Below are 24,890 nucleotides of genomic sequence, written 5' to 3'. Positions count from 1 at the left end.
TGCTGTGAAAGTTGCCATAAATGTAAAATGCACATTTAATCAATAGTGTAATGTTTGATTTCAGTCTTGTGTCAAGTGAACTGTCACACATTTGGTTAGATAATTTCCCCATAATGTAAAAAATGTTCCCTTTCAATAACCCATTTCGACTGTAGCTACCAGCAGATTGGCTCGATGGCGAAAAAAGCAGGTTTGTTGAATAACACAACTAGCCGGCAGACGTTTCAGGGGGTGTATCACCAGAGAGTATAGTTACTCTTTGGTATCATCTGTGTACATTGCTCGGGTATCAGACATTCCGTTAGCTGAGGTGAGGCCAATGACTATAGCAGACAATAATTGTTGGCGTTCACTCAAGTCACGTCATTGGCCAACATCGGGACTACAGGTCCCAAAACGGACTTCAAATCCCAGAATGACCTGCGACCACGTTTGTTATCAAACATGCTAAAATATTGTTGTTAGCTAGTCGTTAGCCAGCAGCTGTCCAAATAAACTTCCATCGTTGTTATTTTATCTTAATTAGCTAGGAAACAATTACATGAGCCTACTCTGACCTACCATGAAAAACGTTAGCTTCCCTACAGCAATGCTGAAACTAAGTACCATTAGCTAAACTATCAACAATGCTACCATTTTGAACTAGCTACAATGCAGTTGTGTAACGTTTGGATTTTAGTGTCTGCCAGTGTCATTGAGAATCACAGCTTGCCTGAATTGGACCATCCTCTGCTGTTTGGTAAGACTTGATCGCATACTTTGTATAGTTAAGGTTTATTGTCTATTGACTTTGCTAGAATGACTAGCTAATCTGGTAGCCAGTCTAATTAATTATCTACAGTTTGTTGTTAAGTGACATACTGTAGCTAGCTACGGTATCTATCTAGCAAAAGCAAATAACGTTAGCTAGCTAAACCACTTTTTTTCACTTAGCCACTTCACCTAGTAATCCAGTAATTCCAAATATTTGTTTTTGTACATTTAGGGATAGGTTTTGGTCAATGTATTTGTTCTACAAACTCACTATGTTTGGAAACAAAGTTGAAAAGTATGGTTTTAATTTAATTAAGCACAAGCAATAATCACCGCTATCATTAATACTTTATATTTCCTGATTTTATATTCCTGGGGTCCAGACTGTTGCTTCAGTTAGTGCGGTGGCTGCCACAGAATGCTGTCTACTGTGAGGACATTGTTGGCTAGAATAACCAGTAGTGTGAGTTCAAGGTCTGTGATTGGTTTGACACGACCTCTCTGCAGCCATCGGACCTATTCAACGGACCCTGCTGCTGTCAGGGTAAGATAACTCATGTTGCATATCCTGGGCTCCAAAACAAGATTAATGTCAACAATATATTCAATGCATATGCTACAATAAGACAGCCAACATGACTGTAGGAACATTTTGAGCTAATAGGTAGCTGGAGATCAACTGTCAATGAAATACATAAACTGTTTTTTCTCCGTTCCACTCAATCACAGGTGCTATATGATGGAGAATGCCCCATATGTGTTAAAGAGATCCAATTCCTGCAGTTTCTGCAGAGAAACCGACCAGGGAAAGTAGACTTTGTGGACATCTCCCTGCAATGCTTCAATGAAGAGAAGTATGGGGGAATCAGCTATGAGATGGCCATGGACGAGATGCACGTGATTGATGAGAATAACAAGGTAAACAAGCTTGAGTTGGAACGACAAGAACGGCTATGTTGTCGGTCTTTTGTTTGCTGAACAAAAATCTAAATGAAAGATACCCCAACAACAAAAAAAGTTGGGGCGTTGATCAGAAAACCAGGCAGTATCTGGTGTGACCACCATTTGTCTCATGCAGCACAACACATCTCCTTCACATAGAGTTGATCAGGCTGTTGATTGTGGCCTGTGGAATGTTGTTCCACTCCTCTTCAATAGCTGTGCAAAGTTGCTGGATGTTGGCGGGAACTGGAACACACTGTCAAACACGTCGTTCCAGAGCATCTCAAACATGCTCAATAGGAGACATGTCTGGTGAGTATGCAGGCCATGGAAGAACTGGGACATTTTCAGCTTCCAGGAATTGTGTACAGATCCTTGTGACACGGGGTCATGCATTATCATGCTGAAACATGAGGTGATTACAGTGGATGAATGGCACAACAATGGGCCTCAGGATCTTGTCACGGAAGCTCACTGAATTCAAATTGCCATCGATAAAATGCGATTGTGCTCGTTGTACTTAGCTTATACCTGCTCATATCAGAACCCCACCATCACCATGGGGCACTCTGCTGGGGCACACTGCTGGGCCAATTGTGTGTCGCCCTATGGGACTCCCAATCACGGCCGGATGTGATACAGACTGGATCATTGCTCACTGCTTTTAAAACGTTTTTTGATTCTAGTGGTTGTATTAATTTTTTATTTTATCTCATCCCACAACTGTCCCAGACTATGCTTGGAATATTTATTTCTTGCACAGAATGAAATAGGCCAACTTTTGTACTATGGGGGATACTATGGGGGATATTCATCCCAAGGGCACAACGGACACTGGCCGCAAAGGCATGGATTATTTTAGGGTGCGTTACGGTCACACTAAGGGGATGCATCCGAGAAATTAAAGTGCTTGTTTAATTGTGAATGAGAGACTAATTAAGTGTGTGCAACCTGTGCAAAAAAAACTAAGCAGAGCTCATGCTTTTCATGCAGCTTTTTTCAAATCATCATTAGTCGTATCATGCAGCCTTAGAATGTATTAAATATCAAAACATATAGCCCAACATTTGTATCACAACTAAAGTTGCATAAGTAACTCTAAATTAAGCATATAGGAGGACCTGTTTCTTTGTTAACCGCTCAACACAGAATAGCCGCATGTGTTCAATTTCTATGAGGCTCTCTTGTTCAGATATCGGGAAGTGGACTGGAGGCAGGGCATGAAAAGGGATAACGAATCCAGTTGTTTGTGTTATCCGTTTCAGGAAAGTACCTGTGTAATTGCACACCCAACTCACTTAGGTGTTTCGCTATATCACATTTGACATTGTCAGTAAACTTGAGTTAATTTGCGCACAAAAAATCGTACTATGATGGAAAGACCTGTGTATTGTCTTTGTTAAAGCAGACAGAAAAGCTCCAACTTCTTAATCACAGCCTCAATTTTGTCCCGCACTTTGAATATATTTGCGGAGAGTCCCTGTAATCCTAGATTCAGATCATTCAGGCGAGAAAAAACATCACCAAGATAGGCCAGTCTCTCGTCATCATGCGGTCAGACAAGTGAAAATTATGGTCAGTAAAGAGAACTTTAAGCTCTTCTCTCAATAAAAAAAAATGTGTCAATACTTTGCCCCTTAATAACTTATGTAAGTGTAAAAGCGTTATATGGTCGCTGCCCATATCATTGCATAATGCAGAAAATACACGAGAGTTCAGGGGCCTTGCTTTAACAAAGTTAACCATTTTCCCTGTAGCGTCCAAAACGTCTTTCAAGCTGTCAGGCATTCCTTGGCAGCAAGAGCCTCTCGGTGGATGCTGCAGTGGACCCAAGTGGCGTCGGGAGCAACTGCTTGCACGCGCATTACCACTCCACTATGTCTTCCTGCCATGGCTTTTGCTCCATCAGTACAGATACCAACATGAGCAGCAGCTATGTTTGGCTACATACGGACCGTTTGTGGAGTTTGTGGAGTAATTATTTGACTAGGCTACTTGTATTTGACATTGTGTTGTTATTTCGCTGAACACTAGATGGTTTCATTTTATTTTTGGCATTGAAACGAAGCTACTCAGGCGAAGGGGGGAAAACTCACCCAAATGTATAGCCCCGTTGGAAAATATAAATGGACTGTTTGAAAATTTAAAAAAAATGTAAATATATATGTGAATCACATTTTAATTTTGCGTACCCTTGACGGTTTTGAAATACCTGTGGTAGAGAAATTAACATTAAATTCTGTGGCAACAGCTCTGGTGGACAATCCTGCAGTCAGCATGCCAATTGCACGCTCCCTCAACTTGAGACATCTGTGATGTTGTGTGACAAACCTGCACATTAGTGGCCTTTTATTGTCCCCAGCACAAGGAGCACTTGTGTAATGATCATGCTGTTTAATCAGCTTCTTGATATGCCACACCTGTCAGGTGGATGGATTATCTTGGCAAAGGAGAAATGCTTATTAACAGGGGTGTAAACAAATTTGTGCACAAAATTTTAGAGCAACAAGCTTTTTGTGCATATGGAGAATGTCTGGGATCTTTTATTTCTGCTCATGAAACATGGGACCAACTCTTTATATGTTGCATTAATAGTTTTGTTCAGTTTAGTTAGTAACACCCACAGTATGTATCTCTTCTTTCAATAACTCTGCCACTTCCTCTCACCTCCCTCCAGGTTCACCGTGGAGTTCCAGCCTTTACAGTCATGTACAGTGCAGTTGGTTTAGGCTGGCTGGGCCGCTTCATGACATGGCCTCTCGTTAGACCAGTCATGGACAAAGCCTATGCAATCTTTGCTAAAAAACGCCTGAAATGGACCGGACGGGAAGACTGTACTACAGGACGCTGTGTGAAGAAAGAACCTTGACCAGGGAGGTTAAAAACTACAATTTTAAAAACAAACCCGTAAACAGAGGCGACAGCACCTCATTATAGGTGTGGCACCTCTTTACAGTCAATATAAACTATATTTCCTCTTTATATCAGGTGCACTTGGGCACTGAGTTCCACCACTGACTGAAACTTAGTAATAGAGCTTGCACTCCTTTTGCTGGAACACATGCAGGAAATGTACACTATATAAATGCCCTTCTAGCCTCATCTCTTTATGCCATGCAGACATTCTTTCCATTTGAAATCTGCAGGCGTAACTACTTAAAGCTACCACTAGATGGCATCCTTATCTGAGACGAGGCTATTGAATAGGTCCCAGTACATTTAAATGTGTTGTTTGCAAGTCACCCATGAATAAATCATTTGCTATGATCATCAACCATTTTCAAGTTGGCATGTTTTTTCATTAGGTTGTTTGACACAAAGGATGAATAATACAGTTACAGAGATGGTATAATATTGTATGTTAGTAGTTTTAATATTTCTTAGTCATTCACTATTCACTGTCATTCACTAGCTACCTAATGGTCATTCAAAAGTAAATATTGTTGAAAATCCTCCCAAAATGATGATGAGGATCGTCCTGAGAAAATAACTCAAGATAACTTTGATGCCTCAACTATATCTTTCTGATTTTCAGAGTGCTCAAGGAGTCTGTACATCATGTGCCTGACAAAGGTTGAGATACTTAGTGATGTTCTATGTTGTTTACTAAACATGGACCCAGTATGTGACAAGGTTATTTTAGGTTGGTTGTAGGGTACATTGTGATATATATGAGTTGGGCTCTTGCCTATGCACCTGTTGACCTATATTGCTTTACAGATCAGGCTAATGTGAATTTACAGTGCATTCGGAAAGTATTCAGACCCCTTGACCTTTTCCTTATTTTGTTACGTTATAGCCTTATTCTAAAATTGATTAAATTGTTTTTTTCCTCATCAATCTACACACAATATCCCCAAATGACAAAGCAAAAACAGGTTTATAGAAGTAAAAAAAAGAATAACTGAAATATCACATTTACACAAGTATTCAGACCCTTTATTCAGTACTTTGTTGAAGCACCTTTGGCCGCTATTACAGCCTCAAGTCTTATTGGGCGTAACGCTACAAGCTTGGCACACCTGTATTTGGGGAGTTTGTCCCATTCCTCTCTGCAGATCCTCTCAAGCTCTGTCAGGTTGGATGGGGAGCGTCGCTGCACAGCTATTTTCAGGTCTCTCCAGAGATGTTCGATCGGGTTCAAGTCCGGGCTCCAGCTGGGCCACTCAAGAACATTCAGAGACTTGTCCCAAAGCCACTCCTGGTCTCACAGTCCCTGCCGCTGAAGAACATCCCCACAGCATGATGCTGCCACCACCATGCTTCACTGTAGGGATTGTATTAGCCAGGTGATGAGTGGTGCCTGGTTTTCTGCCAGATGTGATGCTTGACATTCAGGCCAAAGAGTTCAATCTTGGTTTCATCAGACCAGATAATTTTATTTATCATGGCCTGAGAGTCCTTTAGGTGCCTTTTGGCAAACTCCTATTGGGCTGTCGTGTACCTTTTACTGAGGAGTGGCTTTTGTCTGACCACTCTACCATAAAGGCCTGATTGGTGAAGTGCTGCAGAGATGGTTGTTCTTCTGGAAGGTTCTCCCATCTCCACAGAGGAACTCTGGAGCTCTTTCAGAGTGACCATTGGGTTCTTTGTCACCTCCCTGACAAATGCCCTTCTCCACCGATTGCTCAGTTTGGCCGGGCGGCCAGGTCGAGGAAGAGTCCTGGTGGTTCCAAACTTCTTCCATTTAAGACTGATGGAGGCCACTGTGTTCTTGGGGACCTTCAATGCTGCAGAAATGTTTTGATAGTATTCCCCTGATCTGTGCCTAGACACAATCCTGTCTTGGGGCTCTAAGGACAATTCCTTCGACCTCATGGCTTGGTTTTTGCTCTGACATGCACTGTCAACTTTGGAACCTCATATAGTCAGGTGTGTGGGCCTTTCCTAATCATTTCCAATCAATTAAATTTGCCACAGGTGGATTCAAATCAAGTTGTAGAAATATCTCAAGGATGATCAAGATGCACCTGAGCTCAGTTTTGAGTCTCATAGCAAAGGGTCCGAATACTTATGTAAATAAGGTATTTCTGTTTATTTATTTTTCATAAATTTGCAAAAGTGTTTTCACTTTGTCATTATGGAGTATTGTGTGTAGATTGAGACATAAAACAAAATCTAATTTAGAATAAGGCTGTAACGTAGCAAAAAGTGAAGGGATCTGAACTTTCTGAATGCACTGTACATAGCAAATATTTGGAATGTAAATTTTAACAATGCTAGTGAAATAGGAACTATGCACTGTACATTTTTCAGTTCTGAGAAGCTCTGCATACTGTCTATATTACGTTAGTTCTGAGAAGCATAACAAAACATCACTTAACACCCACATCTGTCTGAAATATGTACTGGCTAGAATGGAAGTTGTGACTTTCTCAACTCACTCTGAAATCCCTATTGCCCCTTCTCTTTATTTAGATATCTACTCCATGTACTTCACAGCCTGAAGTGAGTCTGTGGTAACAGCAGATGACCTTAAGCAGAGGGATCTGCGGTCTTAAAGAGGATTGGTCAGTCAGAGGGCTGCTATGCCCAACCCTCCGCTCAGACCAGCCAATAGTATACAGACCCTACAGGAAGGTAGGATGAGATTAAGTATCAAAACAGAAACAGTGTCTGTTCCTTTGAAGGGTTGCCCTGCAGGACATCTAATAAGAAACTGTTTCAGGATAGAGATCAAAACATTAAAGGAAGAAAGCGGAGGATAACAGGAGAAGAGTTGCCCCAGGTAAATGTTTAATCTATTCCTGCCTCATATTTATCAGAACCTACTGTATGTTGTCTCAAGGTTATGGTGAACATTGTCTAACCATGCAGTACCTGACTGGACAAATCTGTGCATTTGACCTTCCTTGGTGCAAGTTGACAGTATTTCTTGATGTTCAATATACTATAAATAGCAAGTTGCTATTTTCAATTAAATTGTGCTCCCTTTTTATGCACCGCAACTACGTTGCATTTAGGAGGGACACGTCCACGTGTAGAGACACAGGCATATCTTGTTTTTTGGGGCGCAATGAGGTAAAAACTATCCTCTCTGCTTCTCAGATTTCTGCCACATTAAAGGGATACCTCCGCTAAGTTCTTTCCTGGGTCCTAATAGTTGACTTAGTAGAAAGTGTTTTATTAATACATATCCCAGTATTCAGATTGACATTGGTGTCATGTTACAGTTACGAGGGAAGAGTGGGACAACATGTCTATTTTGTCAGAGGTGTTTATAAAATATGACCAGGACCACACACACACACACAATGTATCAAAACAACCCCCCTCCCCACTAGTTGTTATTGTGGCGGGTAAAGATATACCTCATTTCCAGCTGTCGTATTGTAGTGATGTGGTAGAGACATTGATATGCCATACTGATGAGGGCACATGGTTGCAGGACAGGACGTTTTTTGACCTCATGTTGTCATTTAAGGGAAGACAATGTTGACCTAATTATTTGAATGGCAGATGTCGTCCAAATGTTGTGTTCTTTAGCTTGTTTACAAATAAAGGCTCCACCTCAACACAGACATTTGACATTGTTTCCAGGTCTAGGTCCAGATTGAGATGGATTTTGATCTGTTTAGAATAGTCAGCCAGCTACTCTTGATTGTTTATGGGAAACAGACCTGCTGGGCAGAAAATAGTTATATTTTGGTAGTCAAATATAGTTTATATACAGTAGTTTCAACTAAAAGGAAACTATTTTCTTTTGATATTCAAATACAGGTTGCAGAAAAACAAATTATATTTGAAGGTATTTGAATATATGGAAGTTATTTAAAAACATCACATATTTATTTGAAGGCTGACAAATATTTGATGAAGAACCAAAAACTACAACAGTTGAATTAGTGTAAAAAATATGATCATAAGAACATGGTTTGAAGGGCTCTTAGAGTTTAATCTTAATATAGAGTATAGTCTAGAATTAAATACATGAGGTACATATATTTTCACAATGAGTGAGACATAAGTTAATACAGTAACACTTGACACCAGCCATACTTGGTGTAATAGCATTCAAGTGATGTTCCAAAATATTTTTTCTCAAGGAATTGTTTTAATCTATGTACTACTACTACTACTACCACTACTACTACTACTACTACTATACTGTATCAGATAAAGACAGACATCCCTTTTATTAAAGGTAGATCATTCAAGTGATGTTGACAATGTAAAAAAAAAAGTGTAGTAACTGAAACGTTCCTGTTCCATAGGACTTTGAAAATGTCTTTATAATTGCATAATAATGGAGTTATTACATACATGGAATAAGGAACCGTCAAAGTCTCAGCTCATTGCTAGGCAATTCAAATGCTATGTCCAAAATATTATGTAACAACATGCTAATAAACTCTTGCTCCAAAAATAATGAGTTTTATTACAGGCACAATAACTTTGAACGTTGTCTTGCTGAGAATGCTAACTGTAACAATATGGCTATTAAGTGTCGAAAGGAAACTCAATATCCCAAAACTGCTTTCTTGAATCAAATACAAGGTAGGTTGAGAATCATGTTAGTTTGTATGCTGAGTAAACTATCCCTTTAAAAATGGTGTTTGAAACAAGAACAGTTATCTGTTCAAAATATATTCGGGAGAATGGACATGTACAAAATGTTCAGATAGAAATGTATGGTGTAGATCAAATTAGTTTTTTTTTCAGAAATGTTGGCGAGTTAGCTTTTATTGCTTTTATTGTTTAAATAACTTTGAAAGAGATGGAATGGATTTGTTCAATGACAGACATTAATTTGTTTGAAATCTATCACTTGATAGTTGCAAAACGCCATCTGCCTCACTCTCAGAGAAATAAGTAGTACTGCTAGGAGGTTTTACACAGTCAAATGTGACAAATAACTATTTTTTTAAATAAAGAACTGTACAAATGATACATTTGTGACATCAATATTTTTTAAATACAAAAATGAATCACTGCAGTATTGTGAGATCTGTATGTAAAATATTTACATTGACATTTTAGTAATTTAGCAGATGCTCTTATCAAGAGCAAGTTAGTCAGTGCATTAATCTTAAAATAGTTAGGTGAGATAATCACATATCAAAGTCAAATTAACATGATACGAACATTCCATTTCAGCCAAACAGTGGATATATAACGTTTTGCAACAAAACTCATTTTAATACATCTAAAATCAATAAATTAAGAATCTGAGAACAGTAATATTTTACACACACAAAAAAATACTGAAATATAGATTTGTGTAACGAAACTCTTCAAATATATCTGTCAGATTGGAATAGTATAGAATATTGTGTCCTCTATTCATTATATTTCTATCTTCAACATGCAGTTCCACATTCAGCCCTGCCATTAGTTGAAGGCAAACAATCCAACAGTTTCAGAAAAGCAATCACTTCCTGAGATCTGTATTCAAATAGTTTACAGAAGTAGCTACTCTCTGAGATCTGTATTCAAATAGTTTACAGAAGTAGCTACTCTCTGAGATCTGTATTCAAATAGTTTACAGAAGTAGCTACTCTCTGAGATCTGTATTCAAATAGTTTACAGAAGTAGCTACTCTCTGAGATCTGTATTCAAATAGTTTACAGAAGTAGCTACTCTCTGAGATCTGTATTCAAATAGTTTACAGAAGTAGCTACTCTCTGAGATCTGTATTCAAATAGTTTACAGAAGTAGCTACTCTCTGAGATCTGTATTCAAATAGTTTACAGAAGTAGCTACTCTCTGAGATCTGTATTCAAATAGTTTACAGAAGTAGCTACTCTCTGAGATCTGTATTCAAATAGTTTACAGAAGTAGCTACTCTCTGAGATCTGTATTCAAATCATTTTAAAAGAAGTTGCTTTCTGAGATCTGTATTCAAATAGTTTACAGAAGTAGTACTTTTTGGGGATCTGTTATTCAAATAGTTGTAGTTACCTCAAAAGTAATTATTTGTTCCCCTGGGAAAATAGTTTCTTTCCAGAAAGCATAGTTAAAACTAGAGCTATCCTAGTTTTGGTGGAAGCACCTGCTTACCTCTCCCTCTTGTATTTTACAGGGACCAAATGATTCTGATTTCTAAGCCTAAGCCAATACAGGCCCAGCTCCTAGCCCACTGTTGGTTGTCTTTGTCCCCAACCAACTACATCCAAGCTAAAGATGGGTCGGTTCCTCAACATAAACCTGTGTGTGAGTCACCTGGGAGGGAGGACGTTAAGACTGTTCTGCAAGCTCAGGTACCTCATAACCATCCTTAGAACCTTCCCTCACCTGGCCAAGACACCCCTAGCCTTGGACTTCCGTAGCTGCTCCTTGCCTTCCTCTCCCCTGCCTCCCAGCTTTGCCAGGAAAGGAGCCCCCAAGAGCTTGAGGTTCAACCACATGAGCTTGACCGCTGAGTACCTCCTTGGGGGTGGTACCAGAGGGGTGAGATACTCCCAGGCGGCCCGTGTCTACTCAACCTCTAGTAGGGATGTGTTGAAGGCTGAGGCCCCCATCGGGGTCCTTCATGAGGACAGCCTTCAGGAGGACAGCCAGACACCCTTTCAGTTGAGCATGCTTTGTCTGGGTGATTCTTTTAATCGCCTCTCCAGACACATCAATATTTACTTCAAGAGAAAGGATGTGACCCAGCTGTCCTCTGTTGCTGGGAATGTGGGGTTTGTCGTCACAACTCAGGAGAGTCTGGGCAGCAGGCCACAGAGGCGTAGTCAAAGTAACAGGGCAGCCAGGGAGGACAGTGAGACAACAACACAGCAGCCTTTGGAAAATGAAAACGATCTTGAGACGTCAGACAGCCAGCCAGAGACAAGCTCCGCCCCCCAGCGATATGGTGGACTGCAGTTATTTCACATCAGTTCCATTGCCTCCAGGTTTGGGGAAAGTTACAGTTATGTTGCTCATCACATAAACTCATCACATGAACACCTAAAGTCAGTGTTCACCAAAGGTTCGGCACAGGACGTCCTAGGTTCGACTCTGGAAGAGACTCTGGAGGATCTGGCTTCAAGCAGAGTGTCGACCAGGAGGATGAGGAGGAGGAAACCACTAAAAATCAGTTACATTGAAAGTGTAAAGGAAACTGAAACGGCTCATTTAAAGACTAGTGCAGCTGTAGCTCAGACCACAGCCATTCAGGAACCAGCCATTGAACGTGCAGATATCTCCAACAGCTGGGAGGGAGAGGCAGAGGGCTACCTACACTTTGCCCAGCACGTCAACAGATACTTTGGAGCCAAAACCGTTACAGACGAAACTGAAATACCACCACCTCAAACAGAACATCTGGTTGCGGACCACATGCCAAACAGCAGGACGTATCAACAGCAGTGTTCTAAATCTTCTACCTCCAGACATGAACAATCAGCCACAGGGCTAAAGCAGGAAGATCCACCCATCCGTCCCAAATCCCTTTTCCACATCAGTAACATCACAACCAGTTTCGGTGAGAACTATGCATACATGGCTAATTACGTCAACAGCTATTTCAAAGGCAGCTATGATGCCGTGGAGGAGGAGGAGTTAGAAAGAGGTCCCATCGAGGAACGCAGGGGAGAATGGGAGATGGAGTATGGATCCGTTAGGGTCCCGAAACCACAGCCTGCTGTATCCTTCATGGAGTGCCTTCTCAATCCCAGTAGTGCCATCTCCAGCCTCCTGGGGGGGTATCTGGGGGGCTCCTGGGCTCAGAGCAACCAGGCCCATCCTGCCTCTATGCTCAGTGAGGCCACACTTAGAAGAATGGTGAGTCACCTTCAACACAACCAGGAAATGCAAATGATCTGTGTGCTTGCTTCTGCTTTTAGATGAATTTACATCAACCAGGTTAACATGAACATGTTTTTTTCTATTGTAGAACCAGATACTGAAATATTGATATTACCACATTTTACCTGATTGAATTTAAAACTAACAGCGAGCATATCCTCCTTTAGCTCTCAATGTGATCATTCCTTCCTCAGGTGATGGGCAGGAGACAGGCAGAGGAGATGACCCGTGCTTTGGTGTCCAGTCTACAACAGGCCTTCTCTCCTGAGGCCATCACCGAAGTTGTCGATGAGCTCAACACACACCTTATCCGACACCCAGGATGCAAAGCAGTGGTCTGGCAGGTTTGTACCTCATTGAATGTCTTTACAAGAGTAGGTACTTTAAGAGTTTGTATAGGGTTGTGACGGTAATTGATAACCATGTAACTTACAGTTATGGATGAAGACGGCCATGAAAATAAAATAACCAGTAAAACCATTTAAATAAGTCTACATTCATTTTCGATTTATTTGTATTAAAGTGTTCTATATGAAAATAAAGTTATCTAATAGCGGGAGTGTTTAGTAATGATTAAAAGCAATAGTTTTGCTAACTTTGTCTACATCTCCTCCTCTTTCCAACTGTCGTTTGATGCTCTTTTATACAATTCACGTTTTCATTGCCTGCTAGTAAATAAATGAATTGGTCTTCTTTTAAAACAGGTTGGATGTGTGGAGAGGCTGATCATTAGGCTGTGGAGAGGCTGATCATTAGGCTGTGGAGAGGCTGATCATTAGGCTGTGGAGAGGCTGATCATTAGGCTGTGGAGAGGCTTATCATTAGGCTGTGGAGAGGCTGATCATTAGGCTGTGGAGAGGCTGATCATTAGGCTGTGGAGAGGCTGATCATTAGGCTGTGGAGAGACTGATCATTAGGCTGTGGAGAGGCTGATCATTAGGCTGTGGAGAGGCTGATCATTAGGCTGTGGAGAGGCTGATCATTAGGCTGTGGAGAGGCTGATCATTAGGCTGTGGAGAGGCTGATCATTAGGCTGTGGAGAGGCTGATCATTAGGCTGTGGACAGGCTGATCATTAGGCTATGGACAGGCTGATCATTAGGCTGTGGAGAGGCTGATCATTAGGCTATGGACAGACTGATCATTAGGCTATGGACAGACTGATCTTTAGGCTATGGACAGGCTGATCATTAGGCTATGGACAGGCTGATCATTAGGCTATGGACAGGCTGATCTTTAGGCTATGGACAGGCTGATCATTAGGCTATGGACAGGCTGATCATTAGGCTGTGGAGAGGCTGATCCTTAGGCTATGGACAGACTGATCTTAAGGCATTAGGGCCGGCTATGAAGAGGTTGCCTGCATTTTCTTCTATTTTCTAATGGTTGTCAATTTCATCTTCATATCCTGTATCACAGCTGCCTCTATCTCCCCTTTAAAACTTTCCTCGACAATTTATATTATAGACTACATTGATTAAGCATCATCCTATAATGTAGACATTTTTTTAAAAATCCTACAGAACAGATATTTAATACTTTTTTAAATACGTTTTTGGGAAAGGACAATTGTTATTTGCTTATGTGTCTGAGTGAGATGCTGTCCGTTGATTGATGGATTATTTTAGGTCGGTGGGTTGGTGTGCGTGTATGAGTTCACAAATTCTTTATGTCCATTCAGAAATGTTCCTAAAATAGGCCTTCATCTCTTTAATCAGGAAAAAAACCTGTCTTGTTGCAGTGGTGACATTTGTGCGAAGAGTAACAGCAGGTGGCAGTTTTGCATTTCCTTTCTTATTAAATGTTGTGCAACTGAATGAAACGTAGCCAAGCTCCTTTCATGATTCATGGAACTGTATCGGATGCATAGCCTAAACCTTAATATTTTCAATAGCATATTATTTTTCCAGTAGTATATGATTTTTCGATCATTACTGTGTCCTCTCTAGCCACTTTGAACTGCATTTTGCCACAGAGAATGACCGCAGCAGCATTGGTGACGTTATACGAATTGTTCGGAGAAGTGGATGGAAAAACGCATCAGACTTGGTGTGAATGGCTTAGTGCTTCAAAATCGGAATCTGGATTTTTTTTCTCAGAATTCCTCTCCAATCTGACATTGTATACGAGACTAATATCTAGACCTAATAATAACTTGAATACTAATAATGAAATGCTACTGATAATAACATAGTGTAATGGTAATAGTGAAGTTGCAGAAACAAGCCATGTGCCCCCCCCCCCCCCCCCTCACAACCCAGTGAACCATAATTCAAGAAGATTATAGATGATGATGCCTAATGTTGTGATTTTTATCAGTCATGTACTACTTCAATCATCTCTAATCAAATAGTATGCCTTTCATTCCAGGAGAAAGCTGCTGTTCAGCTCTTAAGACAGCGGCGTAGCCATAGAGAAGACCAGGAACTTCAGTGTGTCATTAGGGAAACCTTGGCTCTGATTGGCTATGTGGATCCAGTCAAAGGTCGTGGAATCCGAGTGCTCTCAATCGATGGTGGTGGCACAAGGTACTGATCCTTCTCCCCATGGTTAACCTACTGAAGTATTACAATGAACTGTAACTGTTATAAAGGCGTACAAGCACATTTTTCTCTTGAATCACTTTTCTGTTTTCTCCCCTGTCTCTTTTCAGAGGGGTGGTGCCACTGCAGGTCCTCAAGCAGCTGGAAGCGGAAACAGGCAAGCAGGTTCACCAGCTGTTTGACTACATCTGTGGAGTGAGCACAGGTAAGACAAACCCTGACTCACCTACACATCGAGGACTCAACACTTGAGCTTGAATCATTTAACCATTGTCATGCAACTCATTTGTCCTTTCCTTTCATTTGTCCTTTTGTGTGGCAGGGGCAGTGTTGGCCTTCATGCTTGGCCTGGCCCGTTTCTCTCTAGAGGAGTGTGCAGATATGTACCGTCGTTTTGGCTCGGATGTGTTCCGTCAGAACCCCTTGGTGGGCACAGTGAAGATGGGCTGGAGTCACTCCTACTACAGCACCGAGACCTGGGAGATGATACTGAGGTATGCCAGTTTTTACTGTTCAGTCAACCGTGCTTGAATCATAATGAAGAATTCCTGAATTCTTAAAATGTCAAACCATGGTTCTGCTCACATCTGTGTACTGTTTGTATTTCATTGGACCTTCTACAGAGAGAAGATGGGCGACCAAGTTCTGATTAAAACAGCCAGGGATGAGTTGAGCCCCAAGGTAATGTCACTACTCACTCCGCCCTTTTTTGTGTTACCTATTCTTACATTTATATGGTGAAAATTGACCATGGTGTTTTTCTAAATGGTTGTTCAGGTGTCAGCGGTGAGCGCCGTGGTGAACTGGGGGACCAGTCCCAAGGCCTTTATCTTCAGGAACTACAACCACAGCCCAGGCCGTCTCAGCCGCTACGCAGGGGGGTCTGGGTACCAGATGTGGCAGGCGGTGAGAGCGTCGTCCGCTGCCCCGGGATACTTCCAGGAATTCCCCTTACACAGTGACATCCATCAGGTTAGACTTTATTGGCTTCTTCTCTCTGTTTCTGATAGCCTATGCTGACTGAGGCTGTGGTTCTATAGAGGTGAAATCAGCTATAAAAGCATTGCACAGATTAAGCTAATGCCCGTACACTTTCTGTTGTTTGAGAGGGGTGTGGAATTCAGGACCCTTGATAGGAAAGATATGTGCAAAACTGTAATGTTTTTTCATTCAGAGTGAGATGCCCCATGTACAATGAAATTCATTGCATACCATGCGTACCAACAAATCCTGACTCAAAATGCATGTCCCTTTGTAGGATGGTGGCCTCATTTTAAACAACCCTTGTGCCCTCGCCGTCCACGAGAGCCGTCTCCTGTGGCCCAACCAGCCTTACCAGTGTGTCCTGTCGCTCGGCACCGGTCGCTATGACAATGCTAAGCGGAGCCCGGGCACCTCCACCAGCCTGCGTGCCAAGATCAACCACCTGATCTGCAGTGCCACCGACACAGAGGGGGTCCACACCCTCCTGGACGACTTGTTGGCCCCAAACGTCTACTTCAGGTTCAACCCCATGCTGAGTGCCGAGGTATCCCTGGATGAGAGCAGCGTCAGGGCCATGGAGCAGCTGCAGGCTGACACCCAGGTCTACCTGGACAGGAACAAGCCCAAGATGGCCAGGCTGTGTAAGGTGCTGGGGCAGGAGCGCACTGCGCTGAGCCACACCAAGGACTGGGTCAGTGAGAGAGCCTGGGAGATGCAGCAGAGCTGGGTTTGAGGGTCCTAGGTCACAGGTTAGGTTTTATTACTCAGTGCCTGTAGTTTTACCCTGTTTTTATTTTTAAAACGTTTTAGCAAACTCTTCCTTCCTCCCAAATGCTCACATACACCTTTCTGTTTAAATGACTGTGTAAGTACGTGTTTCTATATATGAACACCAAAATGAGGAAATACATAATTGGAGCTCTGTTACTCCATGCAAAGGGCTCTGTCTGTCATGCATTTATGTATGCAAAATCAAAACTGCATAGTAATTTATATATATATATTCAGTACTGTATATGTATTGGTATGAATGAGGATGCGCTCCTTTATGGAATATTGTTAAGTGTATTTGCACTTCCAGACCTGGGTTCTAATACTATTTAGGGTATTTCAATTACTTTGTGGAAGTAAGTATTTCATTTTTTGTAAAAACAAATTTAAGACAAGTAGTTGAATATTGGAAAGTATTTGAAAATACTCAAATACACTCCCATTCATTTAACTGAGGTATTTGAAAAGACTTTCAAGCAGAAGGCTATTTATATGGAATAATTTGACAAATAATTCCAATAGAAGTAGTTGATTCCGGCCACGTTATTTGAAAATACTCAAATACACAGAAAATAAGTATTTAAATCACATGTATTTGAACCCAGGTCTAGCACTGACCGTATATTGAAGATGTTTGCACTGAGGGAATTTGTGTAGCTGCTAGTGATATGTGTTATCTCATATTAGTATAACATTTTTGTTAATGTTAAACCTATTTATATATTTTTAAAAACACATTATTATTGAAAAATGATATGCTGTGTTTTGTAAGATGCCTCAGCCTCTTAAAAGCTCTGAAGTGTACAGCAAACTTGTCCCTCACATAATTGTGAAATATCTCATGATGTGCTCAGCTGAGGCCTTTACATTCAAGTAGTAACATATCTATCTTCTCAGACCCAGTAATTCCCCACCCAGATTTGGATTGGTGATGTAACAATTGAGCAATTAAAAAGCAGCTTGTACTGCTGGAGTTTGAGGGGTTAATGGCAGCCTGTCTGCGTCTAGAGGCTGTACCCACCCTGGTCAGTCACTATAAAGGACACACTTTGTTTGGGACAGAAATGCCTTGTTAGAAAGAGAATGAGTGTGCATGTGCCAGCCAGAGAGAAGACACAAGTTCAGTAAACCCCAGCCTTTCACTCAACAAAAGCACAGATAACAAAATAAATGAAATTACTTTAGACATCAAATCATCTTCGATCTATGCCATATGATAGTCCTCTTCCCAATTTTGACTGATTGCTGTATGAAGAAATTACATGTTATGAAGGCATTTTGCCTCTTTTTCAGCTGATGGTGACAGCTGATCTGTCACAATGGATGGAGATGACGTTATGTTTGTTGTATCCACATTACGCAAAGGACATCAGATGGTGCCCATTTGACAAGTCGTGGGACCAGAACAGAGTTTGACCTGATTTTAACCTCTGAAGTCCTCATGAAATATTGACATGTGTCCTGCATGTGGTTGGAAAGAATGCCCGTTTTTCCTGATAACACACATTAGACCAGAGAAGATCAGAGTCCACTGAGAAACCGATGGAGGAAAAGGGCTGTTCAATGTATGAACTAAATCTGTCAAAAAAGGAAAGAGAGATGACAGGAAATACCGCAGGTAACTTTGTTTTATTTCCTTGAATTTCATCTGATTCTTTTGAATGCAGAGAAATCTTGATGAAAACTGTCAAATGTTCTACTGCTCATTGGTGACTAACTAATGTAATACCCCATTTTGAAGAATGTGGACCATTCCTTAACGAGCTCAGTACAACACTATTGTTTAGGTTTTTGTTGTACTTTGTAAAGAAACAATTTATAGCTTGAAGAAAAAGTCATGTTTCTCTCGTGGAATGTCTTTACTTGACCAGTAGATACATGAAAGGCTATTGGCATGTGCACATAAGTCCTACATGGACATTATGTAAAGATCGTATTCTCTGACGAACACACCATGACAACTGTTTGTATCTGACTGAGACCTCTTATAGCCATAGGCAGGGTCAAGCTTTAAAAGACCTCATCCACTTTGGAGAAGAGGGTGGGTCCATCTTCCACTGAATCAGCACGTTTGTATCAGACAAACGGAGTGAATATTTAGCATAGTTCCCACGATTCTCCGTGTAGGTCTAAGCTGTTGGCGTGCTGTCAGAATTTTGCCAATGGTCTTTTTCTCAAGGGAGCTGTACTCCTCATTTGCAGAGATATTTTCTTTTGATTTGAAGATTTGTACTTCAAATGGAAACCTTACATGCTCTTTATAATTTATACTTAAACCGATTTGCATGGCACATGGAATGGTCCAATACTTGGCAGATCTAAACCTCCAGTTATGTAAATGTGCAGTGCTGAGAGTCATTGATACTGGGAGTTAAAAGCAGTAATTGATTATGTATTTAATCTGGCAATGAAGAGATACAGTGATTTGTAATATAACATAAGTTCTTGATTTCTACGCACTGTTACAAATGAGTCCAAATGAGAATGATGAGAAGAATAGAGCGGTCCCTCTTAAGTGGAATTTCTCTCCTCCCAACCTCTACTTCCTGCTGATGACGCTGTGTATTGAGTGATGGGTTGCCTCTGTCTCCATTCCTGAACTGGCAGCTTGTGTAGAGATGGAGAAATCCTCCCACATGCCATCTGCTCCTAGCCAAGCCCTGGCCACACATGCCAAAGGGGACCCACGGGACATAGAGACCTTGTTGTCCTCACGGAGCTGTGCGTCTCTCGAGCCCTTCACACCGTGCAATCTGGTGCATGGCACTGGTCAGACTGAAACCCTGCTCAAGTCAAATACATGGGAAGAAGAAATCCACGCCAAAAGCCAAGTAGCTAAACATTTTTCGCTTTTGTTTCCTTTTTGAGGGGCCTCAACTTCTGATCAATCACAATGATGTGGTGGGAAAGACGAGGCTGAGCCATACTCAAGTTCTGTTCTCATCCCTGTGACATTGTTATATCTCTGTCACTGCGAAAACCTCAATGGTTTATGTCAAGGTCATCGTCAGAGCTGATTGTGACCTGTGACTCCAAGCCCCCTTAGCAAAAGATAATTTAAAACCCTTTAGCATCTTTTGCATAGACGTGCAGATATAATTGATTGGTTTTCATGTCACCCTTGCCATTTGTCATGGTCCATTCTAGCATAGAGTGCAGTATGCTGTATATTCATGCTTTAGTGCTGTGTCTGGATTCCTTGGCACCTACACAGATCAGAACTATGTGGAGAGGCTTGAGATGGCTTTTGTTTCCCACAAAGACAGAGGCCTCTTCAAGGATCCTGTGCTGTTTCTAGAAAAGAAAGCATTTAGTTTGCCTGAAGGGTCCTCGGCTGAATGGCTTTGACCTTTTTGAAGATGTCAGTCTGAATTTTTTTATCTCGCTTGGGTGTACCATATCAGAGTGGTCCAGAATGGGAATAGAAAATGCTGATTAGCTACATATTGGAAGGAGAAAATAGTGGGAAGGTGGCCGGAGTGCAAACAAGTGTTTATCGCACAAAAGGAAGTTTGTTTATCTGCATGTTTAGATACCATAAAATCACATTCAACACAGTTCCCAATCAGACAAACAGATACAGCTTGTTACAAATACGCCTCTGATTTGGCTGTAAATCAATATTGTTCATCCCCTGTAACAGCCTTTGTGATAAGGTCATATGCCAGAGATTTTTCTTGCATGTAAAATTCATGTAAAATAGTTTTCAGCAGCCAACAGTAAGGCCCACATCACTGACGTCATCAAAAACTATAAGCATGCAAACAAACTATGTGCATACTATGGGCTGGCTGGTGAGTTACAGAGTATTTTGGTGTAAATACTAATAAGCCCATAAGAAGCGAGTGGAACTGCAATGGAGATAAAGCATTGTTGTTTACACAGCTTTGAGTTGAATACAAAATATGATGTCTGGCTTCCCTCATAATTTCCTCCACATAGGCATCATCATATTGAGTCAGTATACACGGTTGTGACCACAGACCATAGACGGGTTAGCTGGCAACGTCACGGAAACTGCACGCGCTTCAGTGGGGCAGAAATGTGTGTGCTGTGATTCTAGATGGCCAGATAGCTAGCAACAATGACAAGAAGTAAGTGACTTGTTTCAGCTAGTTTTATTTTTGTTATTGATACCATGCCATGTTTTGACTGATGTCATGTCTATGCTAATACATGAGAGAGAGAGAGAGAGAGAGAGAGAAGCAGAGAGAACGAGAGAGAGAAGCAGAGAGAGAGAGAGAGAGAGGCAGGGACAGAGATGTGGTTGGTGAGGGAGGTGTAGGGAGCTCATTCATGAGATGGGTGGGGGGCAGAATGGCCATGGCACAGACAGAAGTCTGTACACTATGCTCTGTCTCTCCAGAATCCTGCTGTTCGATTGACCAAGAAAATAGAATTGACTGATTGTGCGCCAAGGATTTTATCTGTTTACTGCACTAACTGGACACTGGAATTGTGGAGAAACTCAATGCATTGGAAAGTCTTGTAGACGATTGGGAAGAGGGAACCCTGATGCGATTTCACTTGAAGGATTGTACTTATGAAAGGTAACACAGATGTAATGAGCTAACGAGAGGAGGAAAAGTTCTGATAATGGTTGTTGATGAGTTGATCAATGAATCTGATCAATGATCTGTTTTGCCGTGTATATTTAGAAATGAACAGTAAAATAGTAGTGACATTACATGATAACAACGTGTGTATTTCTTTGGGATTCAAATAAATCTATACAGCAACTAACAAGAGCTTTATAATGTCCTATGGAGGCTGGTCTTTCAGAATGGCTTGAGACTTGAGTTGAGTCCTGGCCATGTGTTAGTAGGTGGATCTATTGTGCGACAAAGAGACTCTGTCAGAGAATGTGCCAGTGCTGACTGTTGAGTGGGACAGAAATTAAATATTGCTGTTTGGAAACTAAATATTATTTCATTTTATTTGGTTGTTTTGTGCTGGAAAATATTGTCTTAGAAAACAATTGGTCCTATAAATGTCACAATATTTAATTTCATTTGAATTGATGAAACTTAAATTGCTTAATCGGTCACTTATAAAACAGTTTATAGATAAGGGCATCTAGCAGTTCAACAGGATCTCTGGAGGCCATTCACTGTAGAGATGAGGGCGCTGGTCAGATCAACTCTATTACTGCTGTTATGGCAACGGCTGACTGCCATCGATGTCCCACTGGAAAGTAAGTCAACACAACCTATTGTGGCCCTGCTAGATGGTGATATACTGTAACAGTGTACAGTGCTGTATATTTAAGCAATAAGGCACGAGGGGGTGTGGTATATGGCTAATGTCAATTAGAAACTTGCTGATTTGAGCCCGAATGATGATTGGCTGAAAGCCGTGGTACTGTATATCAGACCGTATACCACGGGTATGACAAAAAATATATTTTTACTGTTTTAATTATGTTGGTATCTAGTTTATAATAGTAATAAGGCACCTCGGGGGTTTGTGGTATGTGGCCAAAATACCACACCTTAGAAGTGGTCTGTTGTCCATATACAATGCATTCAGAAAGTATTCAGACCCCTTGACTTTTTCCACATTTTATTACGTTACAACCTTATTGTAAAATGTATTACATAAAACAAATTCCTCATCAATCTACACACAATACCAAAATGACAAAGCGAAAATAGGTTTTTAGATATTTTTTTCAAATGTATAAACAATTAAAAAAAACAGAAGCACCTTATTTGCATAAATATTCAGACTTGAAATTGAGCTCAGATGCATCCTGTTTCCATTGACCATCGTTGAGATTGTCGTGGAAATTCTACACAGGGACACTCAAAGTCAATCTTAAATGAATCATTGTTTATTAACAGCATGCTGGAGAGGTCAGAGTCAAACTTAGATGCATTAAGTACCGGTCTGAAGTGAGGTCCACCGGGGTAGTCCCGTTAGTTCTCTTATACTGTATACTGTTTACACAGACAAGTTATATTTGCATGATTTAGCTTATTCATCATTCATAAATAATTAATCATTAACATGTGGTTCATGCATGTGACAGACCAATACCTCATGAGGCTTCTTCTCTCCAAGCTGAGACCTTGAAACTGAGAGATCCTTTTTGTTCTCAAAACAAGGTTCTGGGCATTCTGCCAAATTGCTCACTGATAGTGAGGATTCCTCCCAGGTACGCTCAATCAGTCACTTGGATGAACACAGAAATTGGTTATTAGAAAAGCACAAACAGAATGTTCCTACAACTTGATTGGAGTCCACCTGTGGTAAATTCAATTGATTGGACATGATTTGGAAAGGCACATACCTGTCTATATAAGGTCCCATAGTTGACAGTGCATGTCAGAGCAAAAACAAAGCCATGAGGTCGAAGGGATTGTCCTTAGAGCTCGAAGACAGGATTGTGTCAAGGCACAGATCTGGGGAAGGGTCCCAAACATTTATGCAGCATTGGAGGTCCCCAAGGAAAACAGTGGCCTCCATAATTCTTAAATGAAAGAAATTTGGAACCACCAAGACCCTTCTTAGAGGTGGCCGCCTGGTCAAACTGAGCAATCAGGAAAGAAGGGCCTTGGTCAGGGAGGTGACCAAGAACCCGATGGTCACTCTGACAGAATTCCAGAGTTCCTTTATGGAGATGGGAGTACCTTCCAGATGGGCAACCATCTCTGCAGCACTCCACCAATCAGGCCTTTATGATAGAGTGGACAGACGGAAGCCACTCCTCAATAAAATGCACATGACAGCCCGCTTGGAATTTGCCAAAGGCACCTAAAGGACTCTCAGACCATGAGAAACAAGATTCTCTGGTCGGATAAAACCAAGATTGAACTCTTTGGCCTGATTGCCAAGGGTCGTGTCTGGAGGAAACCTGGCGCCATCCCTACGGTGAAGCATGGTGGTGGCAACATCATGCTGAGGGAATGTTTTTCAGCAGCAGGGACAGGGAGAATAGTCAGGATCGAGGGAAAGATGAACAAAGCAAAGTACAGAGAGATCCTTGATGAAAATCTGCTCCAGAGCGCTCAGGAACTCAGACTGGTGCGAAGGTTTACCTTCTAACAGGACAACGACTTTAAGCAGACAGCCAAGACAACGCATGAATGGCTTCGGGACAAGTCTCTGAATGTCCCCACATCTCTGGAGAGACATGAAAATAGCTGTGCAGCGACACTCCCCATCCAACCTGACAGAGTTTGATAAGATCTGCAGAGAATAATGGGAGAAACTCCACAAAAACAGGTGTGCCAAGCTTGTAGCATCATACCCAAGAAGACTCAAGGCTGTAATCATTGCCAAAGGTGCTTCAACAAAGTACTGAGTAAAGGGTCTGAATACTATTGTAAATGTGAAATTTCCACTTTTTTTATGAATTTGCAAATATTTCTAAAAACCTGTTTTTGCTTTGTCATTATTGGGTATTGTGTGTAGATTGATAAGAAAAAAATTGAATTGAATCCATTTTAAAATAAGGCTGTAACGTAACAAAATCAAAAAAGTCAAGGGGGTCTGAATACTTTCCGATTGCACTGTACCAAACCCCCTCATGTCTTATTGCTTAAATACAGTATCTCAATTAATGTACATTCCTAATCAGGTCTTTAATTTTGACCTACAGTCAGACAGCCCCCCACCATTATAAAACAGTCGCTGAAGGAACATGTCGTGGATCCTAGAAACAATATGGTCGTGGAGTGTGAAGCCAAAGGCACCCCCCACCCAATGTAAGAACTGACACATCCAAAACACTTTCTTTATAGGTCAAAACCATGTACAATTTGTGAGCAGCTGTAGTAGAACACTTTTATTTACCTGATCCTAAAGACTTGCCTTTATCCCTAAGTTTCTCATGGAGGCGTAATGGGAAGTACTTCAACGTGGCAAAGGACCCTCAGGCCTCAATGAGGAGACGTTCGGGGACGCTGGACATCTATGCCTGGACTGACCCAGGGGCCTATGAGGGGGAGTACCAGTGTGTTGCCACCAACGAGTATGGCGCTGCATACTCAGACAAGATCAACCTACACATCTCTAGTAAGCTGCCCTCCATTCAGGCTTTTGAATCCATTGTCACAGAGTACATTAGAAAAGCCAGTGCCTCAAACCGTGATAATGCTTAAACGTTTGTGGTAGAAACAAGCAAAGCCTAAAGGGACAAATCACTCCAAAGTCCAATTCTGTC

At 41.3% G+C, this 24,890-nt stretch overlaps 3 protein-coding genes across 3 annotated transcripts in view; all 3 read left to right on the top strand.

Moving 5' to 3' along the window:
• The first annotated feature begins 365 nt into the window (after positions 1 to 365).
• Positions 366 to 4,969, top strand: LOC110492156 (uncharacterized). Its single transcript, XM_021566213.3, has 4 exons — positions 366 to 739; positions 1,137 to 1,297; positions 1,483 to 1,671; positions 4,373 to 4,969. Exons 2-4 carry the CDS (start codon positions 1,172 to 1,174, stop codon positions 4,562 to 4,564), a joined length of 507 nt encoding a protein of 168 aa, XP_021421888.3. The 5' UTR covers positions 366 to 739; positions 1,137 to 1,171; the 3' UTR covers positions 4,565 to 4,969.
• Positions 4,970 to 7,277: 2,308 nt separating this feature from the next.
• On the top strand, positions 7,278 to 17,916 carry LOC118939551 (calcium-independent phospholipase A2-gamma). The gene is made up of 9 exons (XM_036947103.2): positions 7,278 to 7,423; positions 10,718 to 12,402; positions 12,621 to 12,770; positions 14,796 to 14,953; positions 15,079 to 15,173; positions 15,291 to 15,462; positions 15,592 to 15,649; positions 15,746 to 15,940; positions 16,227 to 17,916. Exons 2-9 carry the CDS (start codon positions 10,819 to 10,821, stop codon positions 16,683 to 16,685), a joined length of 2,871 nt encoding a protein of 956 aa, XP_036802998.2. The 5' UTR covers positions 7,278 to 7,423; positions 10,718 to 10,818; the 3' UTR covers positions 16,686 to 17,916.
• Positions 17,917 to 20,915: 2,999 nt separating this feature from the next.
• LOC118939550 (neurofascin-like) overlaps positions 20,916 to 24,890 on the top strand; it is a 28,843-nt gene continuing 24,868 nt past the window's right edge. Inside the window, exons 1-4 of the mRNA XM_090203138.1 lie at positions 20,916 to 21,273; positions 21,783 to 21,917; positions 24,327 to 24,432; positions 24,552 to 24,742. Of these exons, the coding sequence (XP_090059264.1) occupies positions 21,842 to 21,917; positions 24,327 to 24,432; positions 24,552 to 24,742 (373 nt within the window). The 5' untranslated portion in view covers positions 20,916 to 21,273; positions 21,783 to 21,841. The remainder of the gene's footprint in view (positions 21,274 to 21,782; positions 21,918 to 24,326; positions 24,433 to 24,551; positions 24,743 to 24,890) is intronic.

Source organism: Oncorhynchus mykiss, chromosome 16, assembly GCF_057628025.1.
Source record: "Oncorhynchus mykiss isolate SJ-2025 chromosome 16, ASM5762802v1, whole genome shotgun sequence".
NCBI classification, from domain to species: domain Eukaryota; kingdom Metazoa; phylum Chordata; class Actinopteri; order Salmoniformes; family Salmonidae; genus Oncorhynchus; species Oncorhynchus mykiss.
This window is presented reverse-complemented; position numbering and strand designations above follow the sequence as displayed.